Source organism: Aotus nancymaae, unplaced genomic scaffold (assembly GCF_030222135.1).
Source record: "Aotus nancymaae isolate 86718 unplaced genomic scaffold, 86718_ANA_hifiasm-v0.15.2.pri h1tg000059l, whole genome shotgun sequence".
Lineage (NCBI taxonomy): Eukaryota > Metazoa > Chordata > Mammalia > Primates > Aotidae > Aotus > Aotus nancymaae.
Window position 1 is genome coordinate 43,046,961 of NW_026988473.1, and position 22,128 is coordinate 43,069,088.

The following is a 22,128-nucleotide window of genomic DNA, read 5'->3' on the forward strand; positions in this document are numbered from 1 at the left end:
GGGTTTGTATTTCCCTGTGGGTGTGGGAAGCTGACTGAGTCTGGCTGGTGATATGATAATTGGAGGAGGAATGACAATAGGATGGCCTGTTAAGAAGTGTTGGCGGGTGGGGGAAGGCACTGTGGCTCAAGTCTGTAATCCTAGCACTCTGAGAGGCCAAGACAGGAGGATCACTTAAACTCAGGAGTTCAAGACCAGCCTAGGCTGTGTAGTATAGCAAGACCTTATCTCTTCTAAAAAATAAAAATAAAAAAAAATTAGCTAGATGTGGTGGCACATGCCTGCAGTCCCAGTTACTTGGAAGGCTGAAGCAGGAGGATCCTTTGAGCCCAGGAGATGGAGGCTGCAGCAAGCCAAGATGGCACCGCTGTACTCCAGCCTAGGGGACAGAGCAAGACCCTGTCTCAAAAGCAAAACAAAACAAAACAAAACAAAACAAAAAGTATTTGGGGCTCTTAACTTTTTCTTTCCCTCCTGAAGAAATATTAGGAGGGTGTGGGCAAGGCAGGCATGTATTGGATATGCGCATGTGTGCTGGGGTATGGGGAGAGGAAGATGAGCCTTCTACACCAAAAGGAGGGTAGCAAGGAGGCAGTGCAGGTGGGGAGGGTGCCCTCGACAAGGGTGGCTCAGCTTAAGGTGTTGGTGCTCCAGTGGGATAAAGAAAGTGCCCAATCAAGGTGGAAGGCATTTGTGGGGTGGGTGTGGTGACACAGACTGGGAGTTGGAACAAGGACAGAGTAAGGAGGGGGGCCAAGTGTGTGTGGGGGAATGAAGGAAGATCAGCAGTGTGGTTGATGTGGGATGTCAGAGCCTTGCGTAAGGTAAGGAGGGCATCTGCATGAGGAGGGCACCCAGTGGAAGACTGGCTACATAAGGGGGATTGATCAAATGAGTAAATACATTAAGACTCATGAGAGCTAGGTCTCCCTGTTGGAGAAGCAGTTACTAGGGTACTGTATTAGAACTGGAGGTCTTGGTGTGAACTTGCAGTTTTCAATATTTATCTACATATCTATATGTAAATACAAAAATCATTATATGTATAAATGTGTGCAGTGCTCTGCTGAGAAGGCCTGGAAACAGCAACACCCTAATAGCACGAGTGTACTTAACACATACATCTTGGTTTCTGAACACCATTTTCCAATGAAAGAAACTGAGGCTTCTTAGAGAAATGGCCGAATTTATAGCAAAGTGTAAGATGAGCCTGGAACATCTTATTGTACCTGAAAGCGAGGAGTGACTCAATGAATGATAACATAGGAGCCAGCTCCAGGGGCCCACACTGGCAAGATATGGGATGATCTGTGTATCAAAATAAATACCCATAATAACAGGTTATACCTCATTGAATAAGAGTAAATGATGTGCATATGCAGACAGGAATAAATGAATAAATAGAATATTTGATGAGATGTAGAGTATTTAAATAGTTTAAAGTATCTCTTTGCAAATTATTTATTTTAAAAAGTACAAAGCAGAAATAAGTAACTTCATAGTAGAGAGGCTTGACAGGAGCCATCACAATCAAGTGATCAAAGTGAGTATCAGCAGTAATGGGCTAACCTGAAGGCATGTGTTGCCTGATAGGGTGCAATGAGAACAATACAGCATCCCTTACATGTGATATTTCTGCCACAGATGCATACACTAAATCTAATCGTATGGAAACATCAGACAAACACAAAATGTGGGACATTTAACAATATAACTAGCCTATGATCTCTAAAGGTGTCAGTATTGTAATAACCAGCAAAAGACATCAGGAGCTGTTATAGAATGAAGTCTAGATCCATCTAAATGCATCCCATGATCCTGAACTGAATCTTCTTGCTGGAAAGGACATTGTTGGGATAAGTGGGGAAAACTGAATAGGGTTTGAATATAAGATTTCAGTAATCCTCTCTTGAAGTTAAAAGGCAGAAGGCTCACGGGCAGGTAGCTTCTGTTCTTCCAGGAAAGCCCTCTCGAATTTGAGAGCAGCAAGGTGCTACTTGTTGCTTTACCAGAGAGGCCCACCCGCCTCAGTCTCCCAAAATGTGGGGATTACAGGTGTGAGCCACTCTGTTGGGTCAGGACTGTCTTACTGTGATGGTTAATTTTATGTATCAACTTGATGTATCAACATGAGTAGGCCATGGGATGCCCAAGTATTTTGTTAAACATTACCCTGGGCATTTCTGTGAGGGTGTTTTAAATGAGTTTAACATTTTAAAAAATTTTTAATCATCATTTTTTTTGTGATAGGGTCTCACTGTGTTGCCCAGGCTGGAGTGCAGTGGTATGATCTTAGCTCACTGCAGTCTCAATTTCCCAGGCTAAAGCAATCTTCCCACCTCAGCCTCCCGAGTAGCTGGGACTACAAGTACATGCCACATGCCCAGCTAATTTTTTTGTTTTGTTTTGTTTTGGGGAGACAGGGTTTTGCCACATTGCCCAGGCTGGCCTTGAACTTCTGAGCAAAAGTAATCCACCTGCCTCCACTTCCCAAGTGCTGGCATTATAAGCATGAGCCACCGTGCACCTGGCCAAGTTTAACATTTAAATCAATAGACTAAGTAAAGCAGATTGATCTCCCTAATGTGCACATGTAGGGGAGGCTGATCGATCAGTTGAAAGTCTGAACAGAACAAAAGGCTGAGCTTCTCCAAAATAAAAGGGAATTCCTCCTGCCTGCCTGCCTGCCTGCAAGCTGGGACAGGAGGTTTTTTCCTGGCCTGAGGGTGGGAATTGCACCATTGGCACTGCTGGGTCTCCAGCATGCCTACTGCAAATCTTATCGGCTTCCCGAATCCAGAATGGTGTGAGCCAATTCCTGATAATGAAGCTCTCAACTGGTTCTGTTTCTCTGGAGAACTCTAACAGTTTATTTTCCTGCTATCTCTCTTTGTTTACATTATCTCCCACTATGGGACTGACACAAAGTAGATGCTTCAGAGAAAGTTTATAAATGAAAATATAAAGCAATAGGATGATTATATCAGAGGCACAAAGAATAGCATAAGGATGAGGAATGAGGAAACTGTAGCTGACCTCGTGGGGTCCTTCCACTGCTCTGGGACCCGCGAACAATGTCTTATGTGGATGCTGCCTGCTCCCTACCGCTGTAGGACTGACAGGTTTGTATATCTATTACATAGTAACAGAACAATTGCACTGAGACAGCAGGGATGTAGTGGAGAACGAGTTTAATGATTGCAGGGTGACAAGTGACGAGACAGGAGGAGACCCTCAAATTTATTTTTTTTGTGGAGTTTTGGGCTGGGGCTCTTAAAGGGATCATGGAGGGTAAGGGGGCTGGAAGATTGAAGACATTGACTAGTTGGGCAAGGTGGGATGAAAAGCTCAGGATGGCCGGGCATGGTGGTTCACTTCTGTAATCCCAGCATTTTGGGAGGCTGAGGCGGGCGGATCACCTGAGGTCGGGAGTTCAAGACTAGCTTGACCGACATGATGACACCCCATCTCTACAAAAAAAAAAAAAAAAGAAAAGAAAAGAAAAAGAAAGAAAAGAAGAAAAAAAAAAAAACAGAAAAGCTCAGGATGTGGAAAGTGCATTCTTTGGTGAGTCAGCTCTTCATGGAGTCCTTCAGACCGGTTGAGTCGTAGTTTTATTAGTATGTAGGACCTCAAGGAATATTTCAAAGGAAAAACTTAACATTTTATGATGTTTAAGTTGTCTTTAAAATAGATAAGGGGAGCTAACAGTCCAGGGTCTATGTGATTCCAGAACAACAGACATCAAACAACTGTGAGGAAGCAGGTCAGAGAACAAGTTGACTTCATGATTCATACTGAGTGGACTACAAATTCGATTTATTTTTCTTTCTCATCTAGCTTTTTAAAAATTAATTTTATAGGCCCTGCACGGTAACTGACACCTGTAATCCCAAAACTTTAGGAGGCTGAGGCAGGCAGATTGCTTGAGCTCAAGAATTGAAGACCAGCCTGGGCAACAAGCCCATCTCTTCAACAAACACAAAAGTTAGCTGGATGTGGTGGCAACCACCTGTAGACCCAACTACTCAGGAGGCTGAGGCTGCAATAAGCCGCGATCTTCCCGCTGCACTCTGGCCTAGGCAACAGAGTGAGACTCTGTCTCAAAAAAAATTTTTTTTTTAAATAAAATGTATAGGGATAGTTTTACAACCGTCATTGCAGGTGGGAAAAGAGTAGGGCTAGCATCAAGGACTATGCTGGGTGTTCTGTGTTCAGGCTGGAGTCACTGATTGTCTTCTACCTTCAGGCTCCCACCCTCAACCCCGCTTGCTCCAGAGCAGCTCTTGTCTTCCAGCATTTAAAGCATCCACTTTGCTGGGTGTGGTGGCTCACGCCTATAATCCCAGCACTTTGGGAGACTGAGGTGGGCAGATCACAAGGTCAGGAGTTCGAGATCAGCCTGACCAACATAGTGAAACCCCATCTCTACTAAAAATACAAAAATTAGCTGGGTGTGCTGGCAGATATCTGTTATCCCAGCTACTCTGGAGGCTGAGGCACAATTGCTTGAACCTGGGAGGCAGAGGTTGTGATGAACCATGATTGTGCCACTGTACTCCAGTGTGGGTGACAGAGCATGACTCTGTCTCATAAATAAATAAATAAGATAAAGCATCCACTTTTTCCAAATACGGAAAACACCCGAGGATGAGGACCATGGTGCAAGTACCACTAAAGTGCCAGAATGCTGTAGTATCTACTACCAACAGATGTTCAATAAATAAGGAGGTGTGGTGTGTCCAAGGTCACAGAGCTTAGTGAGAGGGCAGCACCCTAAGTCCAACCCAGATCTGTCTGACCCCAAAGGCCATGCTCTTCCATCATGCCATGCTGTCTCCTTGAGAGTAAAGGATATTTCTTACAAGATAGTATGAATTATTGGTTATCTGGAAGCTGAAAATTCTTGGGCACAGCTTTGGTTGACTGAATCACATTTTGATTTATCTCTGAACATGGACTATTTTGCATTTAAGTTGGTGGCTTAATGCCATGTACATCAGGAGTATCTAGTGTAAAATAAAGTCTTTCACCAGGGCCAGTCAAGGAAAAAAGCCTCTGTACAAAAAACTCCTATTATCACAGTTGGTGGTGGTTTGTTCTGAGATAATTAGGTTGGAAAGGGTCCTGGACAGGTGTTGGAATCTGGTCTACATTACATAACTAGCCACATGATATTTGGTCTTTAATGTTTCATTGTTAAAGAATGTTTCTATTTGTCAAAGAGAGACACTCTCAAAAGAAACATTTGGCTATTTGTAACTTTCTAACACATTTAAAAATATTTTTTGAGATAATTATAGACAAGGGAATTTGCAAAGATAATAGAGAGGTCTCTGTTGACCCTTCACTCAGTTTCCCCCAATGGTTACATCTTATATAACTACAGAACAATATCAAAACCCAGAAACTGACATTGATACAATGTGTATATATATATACTTCATTATTTTATGCAAGTGTCAATTTGTGTGTAACGATTATTGCAATCAAGATAAAGAATTATGGTCAGGTGCAGTGGCTTATTCCTGTAATCCCAGTACTTGGGAGGCCAAGGCGGGTGGATCACTTGAGCCCAGGAGTTCGAGACCAGCCTGGCCAACATGGTGAAACCCTGTCTCTGCTAAAAATACAAAAAAATTAGCCAAGCGTGGTGGTGTGTGCCTTTAATCCCAGCTACCTGGGAGGCTGAGGCATGAGAATAGCTTAAACCCTGTGGTGGAGGTTGCAATGAGCTGAGATTGTACCACTGCACTTTAGCCTGGGTGACAGAAGGAGGCTCTGTCTCAAACATACACACACACACACACACACACACACACACACACACACACAGAATTATTTCATCATTACAAAGATTTCCCTCATGCTATTCCTTTATAGTTACATCCTCCCACTCCCCACCATCATCCCTATTTCCTAGCAACCACTAATAATGTGTTCTCCAACTCTACACATACTAAAAAAATGTTGAGAATGTTATAGAATCGTATGATATGTGATCTTTTCAGATTTGCTTTTTTTTTCTCAATATAATGTCTTGAGATTCATCTAAGTCGTATGTATCACTTCCTTTTTATTACTAAGTTGTATTCCATAGCATAGATATATCACAGTTGTTTAACTACTTACCTATCATAGGACATTTGCTTATTTCCAGTTTTTGCCTATTACAAGTAAAGCTGCTATGAATAATTATGTACAAGTGCTTTTTTTTTTTTTTTTTTGAGACAGTCTCGCTCTGTTGCTAGGCTGAAGTGCAGTGGCCAGATCTCAGCTCACTGCAACCTCCAAGTCCTGGGTTCAAACAATTCTCCTGCCTCAGCCTCCCAAGTAGCTGGGATTACAGGTGCATACCACCATGTCCAGCTAATTTTTGTATTTTTAGCAGAGACGGGGTTTCACCATGTTGTCCAGAATGGTCTCAATCTCTTGACCTGTGATCCGCCTACCTCAGCCTCCCAAAGTGCTGGGATTACAGGCGTGAGCCGCCGCGCCTGGCTTATGTACGAGTTTTTATATGGACAAATGTTTCATTTTTCTAAATGCCTAGGAGTGTGAATGCTAGGTCATATGGTAAGTAAGTGTTTAGTTTTTGGCTAGGTGCAGTGGCTTGCAGCTGTAATCCCAGCACTTTGGGAGGCTGAGGCAGGAGAACTGCTTGAACCCAGGAGACAGAGGTTGCAGTGAGCCGAGTTTGCGCTAGTGCACTCCAGTGTGGGTAACATAGTGAGACTCCGACTCAAAAAAAAATTGTACTTTTTAAAGAAACTGCCAAACTATTTTTCAGAGTGGCTGTACCATTTTACATTCCACTAGCAATGTATGAGACATAAAGTTTCTCTGCATACTCTTTTGTCACTATTTTTTATTTTAGTTTCTAAAATAATTTTGAAAATCAGTGATAGGCATTGAGTTTTATTGATTACATGTTTTGGCATTTATTGAGATAATCTCAGGGTGTCTCTTATTGGACCTATTAATGAATTTTATTATTCTATCTATCTATATGTATATGTTTTAAATGCTAAAATCTCCTACCATTCTTTTTCTTTTTTTTTTATTTCCTTTTTTTTTTTTTTTATTTTGGGGATGGAGTTTCGCTCTTACTGCCCAGCCTGGAGTGCAATGGTGTGATCTCGGCTCACTGCAACCTTCACCTCCCAGGTTCAAGCAATTCTCCTGCCTCAGCATCCTGAGTAGCTGGGATTACAGGCATGTACCACCATGCCCAGCTAATTTTGTATTTTTAGTAGAGATGGAGATTCTCCATGTTGGTCAGGCTAGTCTCGAACTCCCAACCTCAGGTGATTTGCCCACCTTAGCCTCCCAAAGTGCTGGGATTACAGGCCTGAGCCACTGTGCCCGGCAATCTCCCACTATTCTTATTAGAGTTCCCTCCTCAGAGGCAATCACTTTACCTGATCCTTGGTAATCTAGGGACTATATCTATATATTAACAGTAGCATATCACATGCACAGTTCTGCAGCTTGCCTTTTTACTTATTATTATTATTATTATTTGTCATCTAGGAATTACTTGAGATATTATTACTTTTTTTGAGACAGTGTCTTGCTCTGTCACCCAAGATAGAGTACAGTGGACCAATCATGGCTCACTGCAGCCTCAACTTCCAGGACTCAGGCGATCCTCCCACCTCAGCCTCCTGAGTAGCTAGGACTACAGGTATGTGCCACCATGCCTGACTAATTTATCTTTTGTAGAGATGGAGTTTTGCCATGTTGTCCAAGCTGGTCTTGAATTCCTGGACTCAAGCCATCCTCACATCTCAGCCTCCCTAAGTACTGGGATTACAAAGGTGTAAGCCACTGTACCCAGCCCACTTAATATCTCACAGACCATTCTGTATCAGTACATGGGGATCTATCTCATTCTTTTTAACAGCTGCATAGCATTCTATTGAGGAATGTGCCAGTTTAATCAACCAGTTCTTTTTTGATAGACATTAAAGTTGTTTCTAGTTCTTTGTAATTACTGACGATGCTGCAATGAACACTCTAGTATGATGGAATTTGCAGCCCATGTGAGCGCTAATGTAGAATAAATTCCTGACATGAAATTGTTAGGTCAAAGACATTCAAGTTGGAATAGCTGTTGCCAAATTGCCTTCAAAGAGGCTCAAACATTTTAAACTCCCATCAACAATGAACAACAATGTTCTTCTCTACAATATCTTTTCTCTCTTTCTTCTCTCTCTCTCTTTTTTTTTTTTTTTGGAGACAGAGTCTCACTCTGTCGCCCAGGCTGGAGTGCAGTGGCATCATGTCAGCTCACTGAAACGTCTGCCTCCCGGGTTCAAGTGATTCTCCTGCCTCAGCCTCCCGAGTAGCCGGGATTACAGATGTGCACCACTATGCCCAGCTAATTTCTGTGTTTTTAGTAGAGTTGAGGTTTCACCATGTTGGCCAGGCTGGTCTCAAACTCCTGACCTCAAGTGATACACCTATCTCAGCCTCCCAAAGTGCAGCAATTACAGGCGTGAGCCACTGCACCTGGCCAGTATCTTTTCTAATCTGTGTATCTTTTCCAATCTGATGTCTTAAAAAAAAGCATTTCACCTTAATTTTAAGTTTCGGTTCTATTAGGAGGTGGCTCAGTATCTTTTCATTTGCTTAAAAGCTATCCGTATTACTTTTCTATTAACTGTGTGTTCATATCCTTTGCCCATTTATTATTTAAAATCAATGTTTAGCTAGAAAATACCACTTTCCTATTTTCATTTGCTCAATAACCTCCTCAGAGGCAGGAGGCTCCCTCAGACAAGTGTCCCCTGTCCTCCACAACCAGCTCCCTCTTCTTCTTTTTTTTTCCAAAGTGGAGTCTTGCTCTGTTGTCCAGGCTGGAGTGCAGTGGCACAATCTTGGCTCACTGCAATCTCCGCCTCCTGGGTTCTACCGATTCTCCTGCCTCAGCCTCCTGAGTAGCTGGGATTATAGGTGTGCGCCACCACATCTAGCTAATTTTTGTCTTTTTAATAGAGACGAGGTTTCACCATGTTGGCCAGGCTGGTTTCCAACTCCTGACCTCAAGCAATCCACCCGCCTGGGCCTCCCAAGGTGCTGGGATTATAGGTGTGAGCTGGTGCCTGGCCCCAGCTCCCTCTTCTAACTCATAAATGCCTCCTTCCCCAACACCACTGTCTGTTCCCCAGGAAGGGACCCTTTATGGTCTCCTCAACATCTCACACCCCTCCCCAAATTCTGTGCATGCTCTCCCATCACTCCACTCTGGCGTGCTCTCTTCCCAGTCAAACCTATCCAGTCCTTCAGGGTCCAGCCTAATTCCACCTGTCTGGGCACCTTTCTGAATAACTAGTGCTCACATTGCATACAGTCTCACTTTCAGGCACGCCTCCTCCCTCAATCAGAGCCTATGTCCCTGGAAGGCTGCGCCTGACAGCCAGAGGCCAGGTGCCACTCTGTCCATGCTCTGTGTGGATGGGTGTGTATGGCGGGGAGTCTGAGTGTGGCGTATGTTTCGTTCACTTATCCTGCAGCTTTTTTGTTTGTTCTGAGACAGATTCTCACTGTTGCCCAGGTTGGAGTGCAGTAGCGCGATCTCAGCTCACTGCAACCTCTGCCTCCCTGGTTCAAGCGATTCGCTGCCTCAGCCTCCTGAGTAGCTGGGATTACAGATGCCCACCACCACACTGGGCTAACTTTTGTATTTTTTTTTGGTAGAGACAGGGTTTCACCATGTTGGTCAGGCTAGACTAGACTCCTGACCTCAAGCGATTCACCTGCCTCGGCCTCCCAGAGTGTTCGGATTCCAGGCGTGAGCCACCGTACCCTACCCATCCTGCAGTTAATGAATGCATAATGCATACATGAGTTAGGCACTGTTTCAGGCATTGGAGATAAGGCAATGTATGAGGCAGATCAAGGCCCCTTCTCTCATCCAGCTGACATGTTGGAACTATTATACAACTAACAAGACAAACACAAATAAGAATATCAATTAAATGCAAACAAGTAATGAAACAGCAAGGGAAGGAGGGGAAGGATTTTCTTTGCAGAGGGATCTGGGAGGGGTCCCTGAGGAGATGAGACAGGAGATGGTGCCGCCGCTGCAAAGAGCTTTGCAGGGCCCCACTAGACGCCCCGCCTGGCCGCCTCTCTTCCAGAGATGGACGTGCAGCCCAGCCCTCAATACCCCTTCTCTCTGTTACTTGACAGGAACTAAAGGCACAAGCCTGCCATCCCTGCAACCTTAGAGGTGTGTGGGGGGAACCCTGCTCCCTCCTGCTTCATATCCCAGCTGAAAATTTGGGAAACTGAAATCTCGCTTGGCCTGCGTTGATAGAGCACCTACTACGTGCCAGGGTCCAGCTAAGCAATTTATGCGATTGTTACGTCTTTTAATCTACACAATGATCCCATGTAGACTCGATTAACCTTACAGGAGAAAAGACGGAGGCTTGGGAATATGGCAGGCACCTGGGTGTTAACTTGGTTCACACACAAGTGGAGTTCCCGGGTCGGGCAGTTTGATGGTGCTGGTCGGCGGGGGTTTACTGAGCGTTCCGGGCGCTCGGCGTTTTCGGAGTTGGTCGGGTCCAACCGCGGGCCCCGAAGCTGCCAGGCGGGTCCGCCAGCGGCCCCCCGCCCCGCCCGGGTCTCCTGGCCTCGGGGGCAAAGGGGAGCGCCGGGGCCAGCAGGCTGGGGGCGGGGAAGGCGCGGGGACAAAGGCCGCGGGCACCGCGCTGGGCCGGCCGGTGCGGCGGCGAACTCCGGGCGCCGGGACCTGGCCGGGCGATCGCGCCCCAAGGAGCCCGCGCCCGGATGGAGCACCCCGGGGCGCCGCCGGGCCCCGCGCTGGCTGAGCCACCGCCCCCGCCCCCGCCCGCGCCCCCGCCCCCTCACCCCCACCCCGCGGCGGCTCCGCGCTCGGCGAACATGGCGGCGGCAGCGGTCGGGCGGGACACTTTACCTGAGCACTGGTCCTACGGCGTGTGCCGGGACGGCCGCGTCTTCTTCATCAAGTGCGGCGCGGGGACGCGAGGACGCGAGGACGCGGGGACGCGGGTGGGGGCGGGGGCCGGGCAGGAGCCCCGCGGGCGGTGGCGGCGCTAACAGGTGCACCTCTCTGCCCGCAGCGACCAGCTCCGCTGCACGACCTGGCTGCACCCGCGCACCGGGGAGCCCGTCAACTCCGGCCACATGATCCGCTCAGGTGGGCGCCGGGTCGGCGGGGCGCGGGGAGGGGGGCGCCGCGGCGGCCCAAGTTTGACCCGACTTTTCTGGCGTTTCCGCAGATCTGCCCCGCGGCTGGGAGGAGGGCTTCACGGAGGAGGGCGCCAGCTACTTCATCGAGTGAGTGAGTGGGGCCGCCGCGCTCGCACCTGTGCCGCGGGGGGTCCCTCCGGGTTCCCGCCGGGCGCCCAGCCCTCCCTCTGCTCCCGTGGGCCTGGGCGCGTTAGCGCGCGCTGCGCTGCGGCCGCACTCTGGGTTTTGTGTGCCGGAGTTGTGTGGCGGGCTCCGAGAGGGAGGCGGTGGCGGCCGCATCGACGCTGGGGACCTGGGCGCAGGAAAGGGGCCACAGACTCTGCGCCCTGGACCTTGCGATCCGGCGGGATTCGGGAGCTGGTGTGAGGGCCGGGCACGCCTCCCCGCTGGGGTCTCCGGCTGCGCCCCGCCGGGAGAGGCGGGTGTCGGGACTTTGTTGGGCTTGGGTAGGGGGAGTAGAGCGGGGAGTTCTGTCCTGGTGCGGGCCTGCGGGATTGGGGTGGGGAGAGGGAGAGACGGGGAACCTCGCTTAGGAGGCCTCCTTCTCCGGCCGCAGGCTTTGGGATGGTCGTGGGGAGTCGGAACCGCGCCCCCGGCCTCCATCCACTGCGCGGGCCTGCGGGGAGGGAGGGGGAGGGGAGTGGAACTGGTCAACCAATGACGTTCCTCGAGCGCTCCGCGTTTCTTCGGCCAGAGCTGAACCGGGCGATCGCTGGTGCAGCTGTTTGTCCAGCGGCAACTTTTCCGCAAAAGCCCGGCAGCGTTGCCGCACCAGCCAGGTTACCCTGGGTCTGTAGGATCGGTCCGTGTCAGACTGGGGGGCAGTAAGTGAAGGTGCGAGTCAGGCTCCTAAGCCAGTATAGGCTTTGCTTTCCCACTCGGGCGATAGCCTGTGTTGCAGCATGTTTCCCTCTGCCTGCTGAGCTCTGGGAGGCCAGAAACTGCCTTTGACCCCTTGCCCCAGTGCCCGACAGAGAGTAGGCACTCGGTAAACGTTTGTTCACCGAATAAATGAACTAGCCAAAGGTCCGGACGGTGGTCTGACTAGTACTGGGTGTACTATGGGGACTGTGAGTCAGAACTATTACTCTTAGTCAGTAGTGAAGCAGCCTATTTCAAGAAAACCCCGGAACCTTCTTTTCTGGTTTGAGTTCTTGCACAATAGTTGAAAATACTGTTGGGTGAGATTTACAGATCTGAGGACTAGAGCCTTGCTACGGTTCTGTTGCCTGCCTCGTGTGTGTGTGAAGTTGGGGAGTTGGCTGGGGCCGTCAGAGTCTTGCTATCAGTGGGCCTCTCTGGCTCATAACTGCATCAGTTGATATTATTACAATTTTCCTGTGCGCCACAAGTTCACACATTATTCTAGGCGTTGGGAACAAAACAGGGAGAGGAAAAAAGGGAATAGAAAATAAGTAAAGAAACACGAATAATATCAGATTGTGGTTACTACTGTGCAGAAAGTTAAAATAAGGTAATGTGATATGGAGTGACTGGGTGGCTTGGTTGAACTGGGAGATCAATGACGTTTCTGAATAGGCAACATTTAAAGTAAAATTTGAATGACAAGAAGGAGACATCATGTGATGATGAAGTGGCAAAGCATTTCGGGAAGAGCGAACAGCCAGGGCAAGGGCTTAAGGCAGAAAATAGCTTGGACTTTAAGGAGCAGGAGGACCAGGTGGCTGGAGTGTGGTGAACAGGACGTGAGGAGAGGTCACAAGTAGGAGAGGGGTAAATGCTGCAAAGCTTTGTGAGTGAGGGTGAGGAGTTACCATACTTTATTCTAATCCCAGTGAAACGCCCTGGAGGGTTTTAAGCAGGGAAGTGTCATGATTTGGTTTGTGTTTAGAACCATCACTGTGAGGAGATCGGATTGTAGGTGGCCACTGCAGGGCGGGCAGGAAAGCCACCGAGGCTGTTCCCTTGTCCAGGCAGGAGTTAGCAGAGGCTTGCTTGAGGTGGTAGCACAGGAGATGTGCAGTAGTGGTCACATTCAGGCTGTGTTTAGGAAGTAGGCTCTTCACACCTTCATGATGGACTGAATAAAGTCTGTGAGAGAAAGAAGAGGTGAAGATGACTCCTCAGGGCTTAGCACCTGAGTGGATAGCATTCATATTGTTGAGATGCAAAGAGCCGGTTTGGGGTGGAGGAGAATCGTGAGATTTTGTTTTGCCATCTTACATTTGAGATGTGAGTGTGTCAGATAATCAGATGTGTGATCTGAACCTTGGTGGGGAGAGAGGACGGAAAAGATCCATTTGAGTATAATAGATGTTATTTAAGGCGGTGGGATTAGATGAAATCCCTTAGGAAGAGAGTACAGACAGAAGAGAGATGTTCTGAGCCTTTGGATGGTCTAAGCAGTGTTTAGAGGGGAGAGAGGTGAAGCCAGCAAGGAGACTGAGAAGGCAGGAGAAACCCCAGGAGAATGCATGATTACAGAGGCCTTACAGGACAAAGCCTGACTAGAGTAGGTGGAAGATAAAATACGGGGTGAAGACGGAGAGTCAATCAGGGAAATCTTACAGGTAGTTTTCTTGCAAAGTGGAGTTGAGACATTAGCCAGTAATGGAGAGGATGTGGGCTTGAGGGAAGGTTTTCCTTTCTTTTTCTAGTGGGAGATTGTACAGCATGTTTTGTTATGATGGGAATGACGATTGAGAGGGAGAAGTCGATGCTGCAGGAAAGAGACCTGGCATTTGCCAAAGTAGTGTTTCTGAGAAGGTGAGAGGGATGGGATCCACAGCCTGCATCTCACTGGCCTCACCCAGGGACAGGGCCCATCATTATTTTGACAGGAGGAAGGGCTGCCAGTATCCCGAAGTACCAGCTGCAGCCTTGGGCTGGTGTGTGAGGATGTGTGTGGGACTCTGGAGGCTGGAGTACAGCCTTCCACGCCTTTGCTGACTCTTCCATGGTAACTGGTCTGTGAGGTCCCTCATGATTATCCGACAGTGAGCTCCCTTGCCCCCAGGGCCTTGGCTGACTCCTCCCAGGTCTAGGGAAAGCAATGTATGAGTGTTCCCTACCCTCAAAGGCAGGGCCCTGTGGCAGATGATTGTACTTCTGACCTCCTTCTGTGACAACTTTTTGAGAGACTTAAGATTTTGGGAGTAATTGTTCTCTTCCTCACCAACTGCCCTGACATAAAAAATGTTTTCCTGTTGTCTGATTTCTTAGCTTTGCCACGAGCATTTCTGAATGTTTGATTTTTGTGCTGAGGGCAAGAGTGTGTCCTCTAATTTGGCTCATAAGTGAGAGGGACAAAGCATGGACACGGTTGATTTTATTTTTCCTAATGGATCCTTGCACAGGAAAGTTGTGTGAGGTTTTTCAGGATGTATTCAGTTGCTCCTCATATTTAGCAGAGTAAAAAAAATAATAATTTCTAAAAACATTTTAGAAACAGAATCTTCTGTCTCCCAGGCTGCAGTGCAGTGGTGCAATCATAGCTCACTGCAGTCGTGAACTCCTGAGGTCAAGCGATTCTCCCACTTCAGCCTCACAAGTAGCTGGAACTATAGATGCAGGCCACCATGCCCAGCCAGCAAATGTTTTAATATTCTTCAGAGTCCATTTCTTTTCTTTTCTTCTTCTTTTTTTTAGATAGCCTTGCTCTGTCACCCAGGCTGTAGTGCAGTGGTACAATCTCAGCTTACTGCAACCTCTGCCTCCTGGGTTCAAGTGATTCTCGTGCCTCAGCCACCCCCCAAGTAGCTGGAACTAAAGGTGTGCACCACCATGACTATCTAATTTTTTTTTATTTTTGAGTTGGAGTCTCACTCTGTTGCCCAGGCTAGAGTGCAGTGGTGTGATCTCGGCTCACTGCAACCTCCACCTCCTGGGTTCAGGCGATTCTCCTGTCTCAGCCTCCCAAGTAGCTGGGATTACAGGCGTGTGCCACCATGCCCGGCTAAATTTTTTTGTATTTTTAGTAGAGACGGGATTTCACTGTGTTAGCCAGGTTGATCTGGATCTCCTGACCTTGTGATACGCCCCGTTCAGCCTCCCAAAGTGCTGGGATTACAGGCATGAGCCATTGCGCCTGGCCTCAGAGTCCATTTCTTGAAGCAGAAAAGCTTGATCTTAGGCAGATGAATTTCAGTTTCGATTTCTGCACTTTTTGTTCAATTTTGCATCAATGAGGGACAAAATACATAAGGAATCTACTGCTGGTTGTCCCAGTTCTAGACTAAGTGACACTGATAACCCCTTTAAGAAGATTTTTTGGCCGAGTGTAGTGGTTCATGCCTGCAATTCCAGAACTTTGGGAGGCAGAGGCAAGAGGATCGTTTGAAGCCAGGAGTTCAAGATCAGTCTGGGCAACATAGAGAGACCTCATCTCTACAAAAAATGAAAAAATTAGCAGTGGTATGCGCCTGTAGTTCTGGCAACTTGAGAGGCTTAAGTGTGAGGATTGCTTGAGCCCAGGAGTCTGAGGTTACCATGAACTATGATTGTGCTGCTGTACTCCAGCCTGGGTGATAGAGCGAGACCCTGTCTCTAAATAAATAAATAAATTATAAAAAGACTTCTTGTACTCTAGCACTTCTCTACTTTACTATGAATCCCTTAGCTGGGTAGCAGGGCATAATAGTAATTGTGATAATAGTGTCATTAACAGAAGTAGCAATACTAGTAGTAATAATTATGTAACAGCCTAATCTTTTGAGTCTTTGAAAAATGCTAGGAACTGTTCTCTAACTGTGATTGATTTAATTCTCACAATAGTTTGATGAGGTGGCTACTATTACTAGTTCCATTTTACAGATATAGACTCTTGCAGTGATCCTGGATATTCCTCTAGCAGACAGTTTTTTTCTGTGTCTTTTCTTATTTGATCCTTATAGCAGTCCCTGGAGGCAGGAGGCCAGGGATCATCCCCATTCTTCAGATGATGAAACTCAGGTCCATGAAGGTTCAGTGATTTGGGTGAAGTGTTAGAGCTGGGACTAGAACATAGGTCTTTGGTCCCTTATATGATAGCCACAGTAGTAGTGGTGGCTCCCACCCCAGGCCATGAATCTTCAAGGAGGTGCATGCCCATGTGCCATTGTTCTGTGTTAGGCTTCCCCAAGGCTCATGGGGCCAGACAGCATCTTTACTTTTTTTGGGGGATTGGGGTACCTTGGAAGGGCAGTACCCCTTGGTCTCCTATGCTGATTGGTGCTGGTACATGTCTCTGATTAGTAAAAAATTGAAGACATTGATTATTATTAAGTACAATTTGGCAAACACAGCTTTTTCAAACATGGGACCTATGAGGGAGGTTTCTAGAAGAGGCCATGGGAGGGAGAATATTATACTGGGCTGCTCTTCAGGGGTTTCATGGAACCTTGTGAGTTGTGTTCCTTCTACAACAGGTGTTCAGTAGGTCACAGGCAATGAGGAGATGGCAGAGAAGAGGGGCTCAGCCACCTTGCCTGTGCCAAGGCTGTTTCTTGAAGACAGGCATCTTGTTCCCCACTTCTGAGACTTAGGCACCCAGCTGGGGCTGGGAGCTGAGTAGGCACTTGGTATTTCTTAAGGAAGCAGTGTTTTAAAGAGACCCAATGAATTTTCTAGGTATTCCAGGTCTTAGAAAACTCCTTACTGGGAAGGAGATTGGGGTGGAGGAGAATGGACAAGATGAAAGAAGCTCAACAGCCAGGAACGGGCCTGTCAAGGCTGGTGCCTAGACCCAGCCTTCTTGGATATGGTCATTTGCTGTCGACAACAATTCTCAAAGCAGGAAGCTGCCCAGTGGAGGCTCAAGTAGCCTCCTCTGGCGCCTTCATCTCATCTCCTCAGTGCTCTGCATCTGGGGACTGGGGTACCTGTTGGCTACTGGACCAGGTTCTCTTCCTTCTCTGGCTGCTGGGCCCTTTGCATCCTCTGTGACTTGGCACAAGGGTACTGGCAGGAACCAGCTGATTGCACAAGACTCTTTCCAGCTTCAGGTTTCTCAGTTTTAGCTTTGGGGTTGTGTGGGGACACCCTATGTAGGTACTGTCTCCTTGTGAGTGGCTGTCCCTAAGTGAGGGCAGCTAGACTCTGGGAAAAACATTCCTGAGGCTTGGAATAAGGCTGACCTTCCCCTCCCCTAGGACCTGAAGCAGGTCCTAGGGGCAGGACTGGCTACATAATTTGCTGAGCCTCAGTGTAAAATGAAAATGCAAGGTTCCTTGTTCAAGAAGGAAAAAGTATTAGCTTGGTGCAAATGTAATTGCAGTTAGTGCCATTACTTTTTTTTTTTTTTTTAAAGACTCTTGCCCTGGGCCCAGGCCGGAGTGCAATGGCACGATCTTGTCGGCTCATTGCAACCTCCGCCTCCCAGATTCAACCGATTCTCCTGCCTCAGCCTCCTGAGTAGCTGGGATTACAGGCACCCGCCACCATGCCCGGCTAATTTTTTGTATCTTTAGTAGAGATGGGGTTTCACTATGTTGGCCAGGCTGGTCTCGAACTCCTGACCTCGTGATCCACCTGCCTTGGCCTCCCAAAGTGCTGGGATTACAGACGTGAGCCACCGCACCCAGCCCTAGTGCCATTACTTTTAATGGCAAAAAACTGCAATTACTTTTGCACCAACTGAATATCTTTAGGCTGGGCATGGTGGTTCACACCTGTAATCCCAGCACTTGAGAGGCCAAGGTGGGAGGATTGCTTGAGCTCAGGAGGTTGAGACTAGCCTGGGCAACATCGTAAAACTCCATCCTTACAAAATCACAAAACTTAGCCAAGTGTGGTGGCACATGCCTGTAGTCCCAGCTACTAGGGAGGCTGAGGTGGGAGGATCATTTGAGTCTGGAAAGCGGAAGTTGCCGTGAACCGAGCTCACGCCACTGCACTCCAGCCTGGGTGACAGAAGGATCTATTTAAAAAAAAAAAAAAAAAAAAAAAAAAAAAAAAAAAAAAAAATCTTTAAAGATACTAAAATGATGGCTGGGCACAGTGGCTCACACCTGTAATCCCAGCACTTTGGGAGGCCGAGGCAGGTGGATCATGAGGTCAGAAGTTCAAGACCAGCCTGGCCAAGATGGTGAAACCCCGTTTCTACTAAAAATACAAAAATTAGCTGAGCACAGTAGCAGGTGCCTGTAATCCCAGCTACTCAGGAGGCTGAGGCAAGAGAATTGCCTGAACCCAGGCGGCAGAGGTTGCAGTGAGCTGAGATTATGGCACTGCACTCCAGCCTAGAGCATAGAGTGAGACTCCATCTCAAAAAAAAAAAAAGATACTAAAATACAAAAATTTGTTTTCTTCTGTAGTCTTTCCCTTGACTTGTCATTAAGAAAAAAATTTTTTGCTATATACAGGCATGGTGGCAGTCACCTATAATCCCAGCTACTTCGGAGGCTGAGGCAGGAGGATTGCTTGAACCTAGGAGGGAGAGATTTCAGTGAGCTGAGATTGTGCCATTGCACTCCAGCCTGGGCAATAAGAGTGAAACTCCATCTCAAAAAAAAGAAAATTTTTTTTTTTTTTTTTTACTCTTTAATGTCATTCTAAATAAAGAAAAATTAAGTTTAAATTATCAGCATACATTTTATAATTATTTCTGTATTATAGAATATACTGTTTTAAATGTGAATATCAGCACATTTACCTCATATTCTAGGAATCACCACCACCATGCCCCATAGAGTGTAAGTAAGTGCCTGTGTCCATGCCCGCCCTGGGCAGTGGGGAGGAGCAGGGAGCCCAGACAGGGCTTGGGGCTCCAGGAGGCTGGGAGTGGGCAGTTAAGAACCTGGCCCTTTGAGGCAGGGAGTAGAGGTGAGGCATGAGTTCTTTAGAGGGTTACCTCTGAAGATAATGCCAAGTATCGAGGGGGTGTGTGTTTTGTATTCAGCAACCCATTTTTCAGTCTGAAATTAAAGGGAGTTGGAGAGTGAAGGGTGAACTAAGTGTGACAGATGTTCAGGTGGGGATCTTGTAAGCACCAGGCGTCTCAGGCCCTCAGGAATGCCAATGAATACTGGACAGCCCAGGAGGTGGCCCTTAATTACACCCTCATCCAACCGACCGTCTTCTGGGCCACCCCTAGGAAGGAGTCTGTGCTGTCTTCCATATTTTCCTCCCCAGATAAATGTTGAACTTCATGGTAGTGAAATTTATCTTGTAGAATGTCAAACCTGTTGGTTCACTTATTTGTCATCTTTTTTTTCGAGACAGAGTCTCACTCTGTCGCCCAGGCTGGAGTGCAACGGTGCGATCTCAGCTGACTGCAACCTCTGCCTCCTGAGTTCAAGCGATTCTCTTGCCTCAGCCTCCCGAGTAGCTGGGATTACAGGCGTGTACCACCACCATGCCTGGCTAATTTTTGTACTTTTAGTAGAGACAGGGTTTCACCATGTTAGCCAGTCTGGTCTTGAACTCCTGACCTCAGGCAATCCACTTGCCTTGGGCTCCCAAAGTGCTGGGATTACAGGCATAAGCCACAGTGCCCGGCCTCCTTTTTTTTTTTTTTTTTTTTTATGCAGAGTTTCATTCTTGTTGCCCAGGCTGGAGAGCGTAGGCATGATCTCGGCTCACTGCAACCTCCACCACCTGGGTTCAAGTGATTCTCCTACCTCAGCCTCCCGAGTAGCTGGGATTACAGGCGCCCACCACCATGCTGGGCTAATTTAGTAGAGACGGGGTTTCACCATATTGGTTAGGCTGGTCTCAAACTCCTGACCTCAGGTTATACGCCTGCCTTGGCTTCCCAAAGTGCTGGGATTACAGGCATAAGCCACCATACCCTGCCTTATTTGTTATCTTTTTTATTGAGGTGTTGCTGGGAACAGCAGTCCCAGAAACTTTATTTCAAACCTGGGGGTAATAGTCTCACAAAGAATTTCTGGCAAACTAGCAGCTTACATATGCATTAAAATAGAAATCCTGAACCCTCTCATTGAAGGTTAAGAAAGGTTCTCCCAGCTTGGCAAGTTTTGGCAAAACCCCATGCTTTATATTTAACTTCCTGGTTGCGTTTTCAAGGGTGAAAACTGGTTCATGGATTTAAATGTTAGGTTCTGTGGGAAAGGAATAACAGTGAGTGTCGTTTAGAAAGCGAAAGGAAGGATTAGGAACCATGATTTATACCACGGGCTCAAAACATCTCCAAAAAGAAACTGAAGAAAACCTCTTTAAGAAAAATGGTTGCAAGTTGCTTCTTAAGGCTCTTTGCCCAGTAGAGGAGTGTATTTTAGAGACAGGAAAGATGCTGGTTTGGGGAGAGGTGTTTCCATGTGATATGGGTAGGTGTAGGTTTCTTGTGCCTTGATGGCACACTCTCCATTTTCTCTCTCTCTCTCGCTCTCTCTTTTCTGAGATGTAGTTTTGCTCTATCACCCAGGCTGGAGTGCAGTGACGTGATCTTGGCTCCCTGCAACCCCGCGTCCTGGGTTCAAGCAATTCTCCGGCCTCAGCCTGCTGAGTAGCTGGGATTACAGACACCTGCCATGGCGCCAGCCTCCATTCTCTTTTGATGTCTATGGGAGTAAATTTGGTGCTTCCTAAATTGAGAACTTTGGAAAAAGATTAAGAGAGCACTTTAAACAGAAATGTGCGTGGGGCAGGGAGATGCCAGTTTACCCCCCGGTTAAGTCTGAGGTGACAGAGGGCTGTGGGAAGACTGCCTGTTGACCTTTCAGCCTCAGTATGTGGACTATATGGTGGTTCAGTGAGGTGCCTGCTCTTGTTTTCTGTCTTCAGAGGACAGCACAGGTTTGAATCTCTTTGCTCAGTATAAGACGGCAGCATCTCAGTAAACTGGCACGGTGTCTTAAGTAAATATTGGCAGAGGGAAAAACACGGAGGAATATGGTTATATTTGCCTGTTGTTTTTAAATGGCTGTCAAAACGTTTGCTTTTCAATTTTCTGAAATGAGAAATATTCTAAGTTAATGTTTTGTCGTTTACAGAGTATTTCATGAACATTCTCTGGTTTGTCTCATAATCACTGAATTTTTTTAGTGTGGGAATTTGGGCTCAGAGGGGTAAAGTGACTTCTCTAAAGTTGTATACTGGGCTGGGCATGGTGACTCACGCTTGTAATCCTAGCACTTTGGAAGGTCAAGGCAGGCAGATCACCTGAGGTCAGGAGTTCAAGACCAGCTTGGCCAACATGGTGAAACCGAATCTTTACTAAAAATACAAAAATTAGCCAGGTGTGGTGGTACATGCCTGTAGTCACAGCTACTTGGGAGGCTGAGGCAGGAGAATTGCTTGAACCCAGGAGGCAGAGGTTGCAATGAGCCGAGATTGCACTACTGCACTCCAGCCTGGGGAATAAGAGTGAAATGGCATTAAAAAGAAAAAGAAAAAGAAAAAAAAAGTTGTGTACTCTATTAGTTCAGCTTCTCCAAAGTTCAAGGGAGAGGCGTGGACATACTGTTCCTCATATCTAGGCTTCTCAGACTTTCCAGCCACAGGTCTAAAGGCAGAAAAGAATGAAGGCCGACTCACCTCGGAGACTGGATGCAGGAAGTGCCATTAAGTGTTGGTTCTGTCCAAAAATTCATTGACAGACTAAAATTAATTGAGACTTTACCCTCAATTTAATTTGTTATGGAATCCTCTCTCATAACTTCCTTTCAAATCAATACTTTGGCAAGATGCATCACGTTTATTGCTTTGTGTTCTAAACAGAAGTGTGTACCAGCAGAGGAAGGCCAGGTCCCCCGTTAAGTCTCAGGTGGCAGAGGAGTGTGGGGAGACTGCTTGTTGGCTTTTCAGCCTCTCTGGGCCCTACATCTCTAAACAGGGTGTACAGGAGGCCTTCAGGAAGCAGCAGCAGCTGTGGTGACCTTGGATTGCCTTTTGCTTGTGTTGAGTTGTGAGTTGTGCCTGATCACTTCTCTTTCTCATCCAGCCTGCTTACACTCTCCTGGATACTGGCCTGGGCAGCAG

General features: G+C 47.2%; 1 protein-coding gene across 2 annotated transcripts in view; it reads left to right on the forward strand.

The window, feature by feature from the left end:
* Positions 1-10,904: 10,904 nt before the first annotated feature.
* Positions 10,905-22,128, forward strand: part of PLEKHA7 (pleckstrin homology domain containing A7) — a 239,740-nt gene continuing 228,516 nt past the window's right edge. Inside the window, exons 1-3 of one of the 2 annotated variants that reach the window (XM_021675168.2) lie at positions 10,905-11,003; positions 11,118-11,194; positions 11,277-11,334. In XM_021675168.2, coding sequence (XP_021530843.2) covers positions 10,918-11,003; positions 11,118-11,194; positions 11,277-11,334 — 221 coding nt within the window. In that variant the 5' untranslated portion in view covers positions 10,905-10,917. The remainder of the gene's footprint in view (positions 11,004-11,117; positions 11,195-11,276; positions 11,335-22,128) is intronic. The other variant, XM_064365136.1, reaches the window with a different exon arrangement.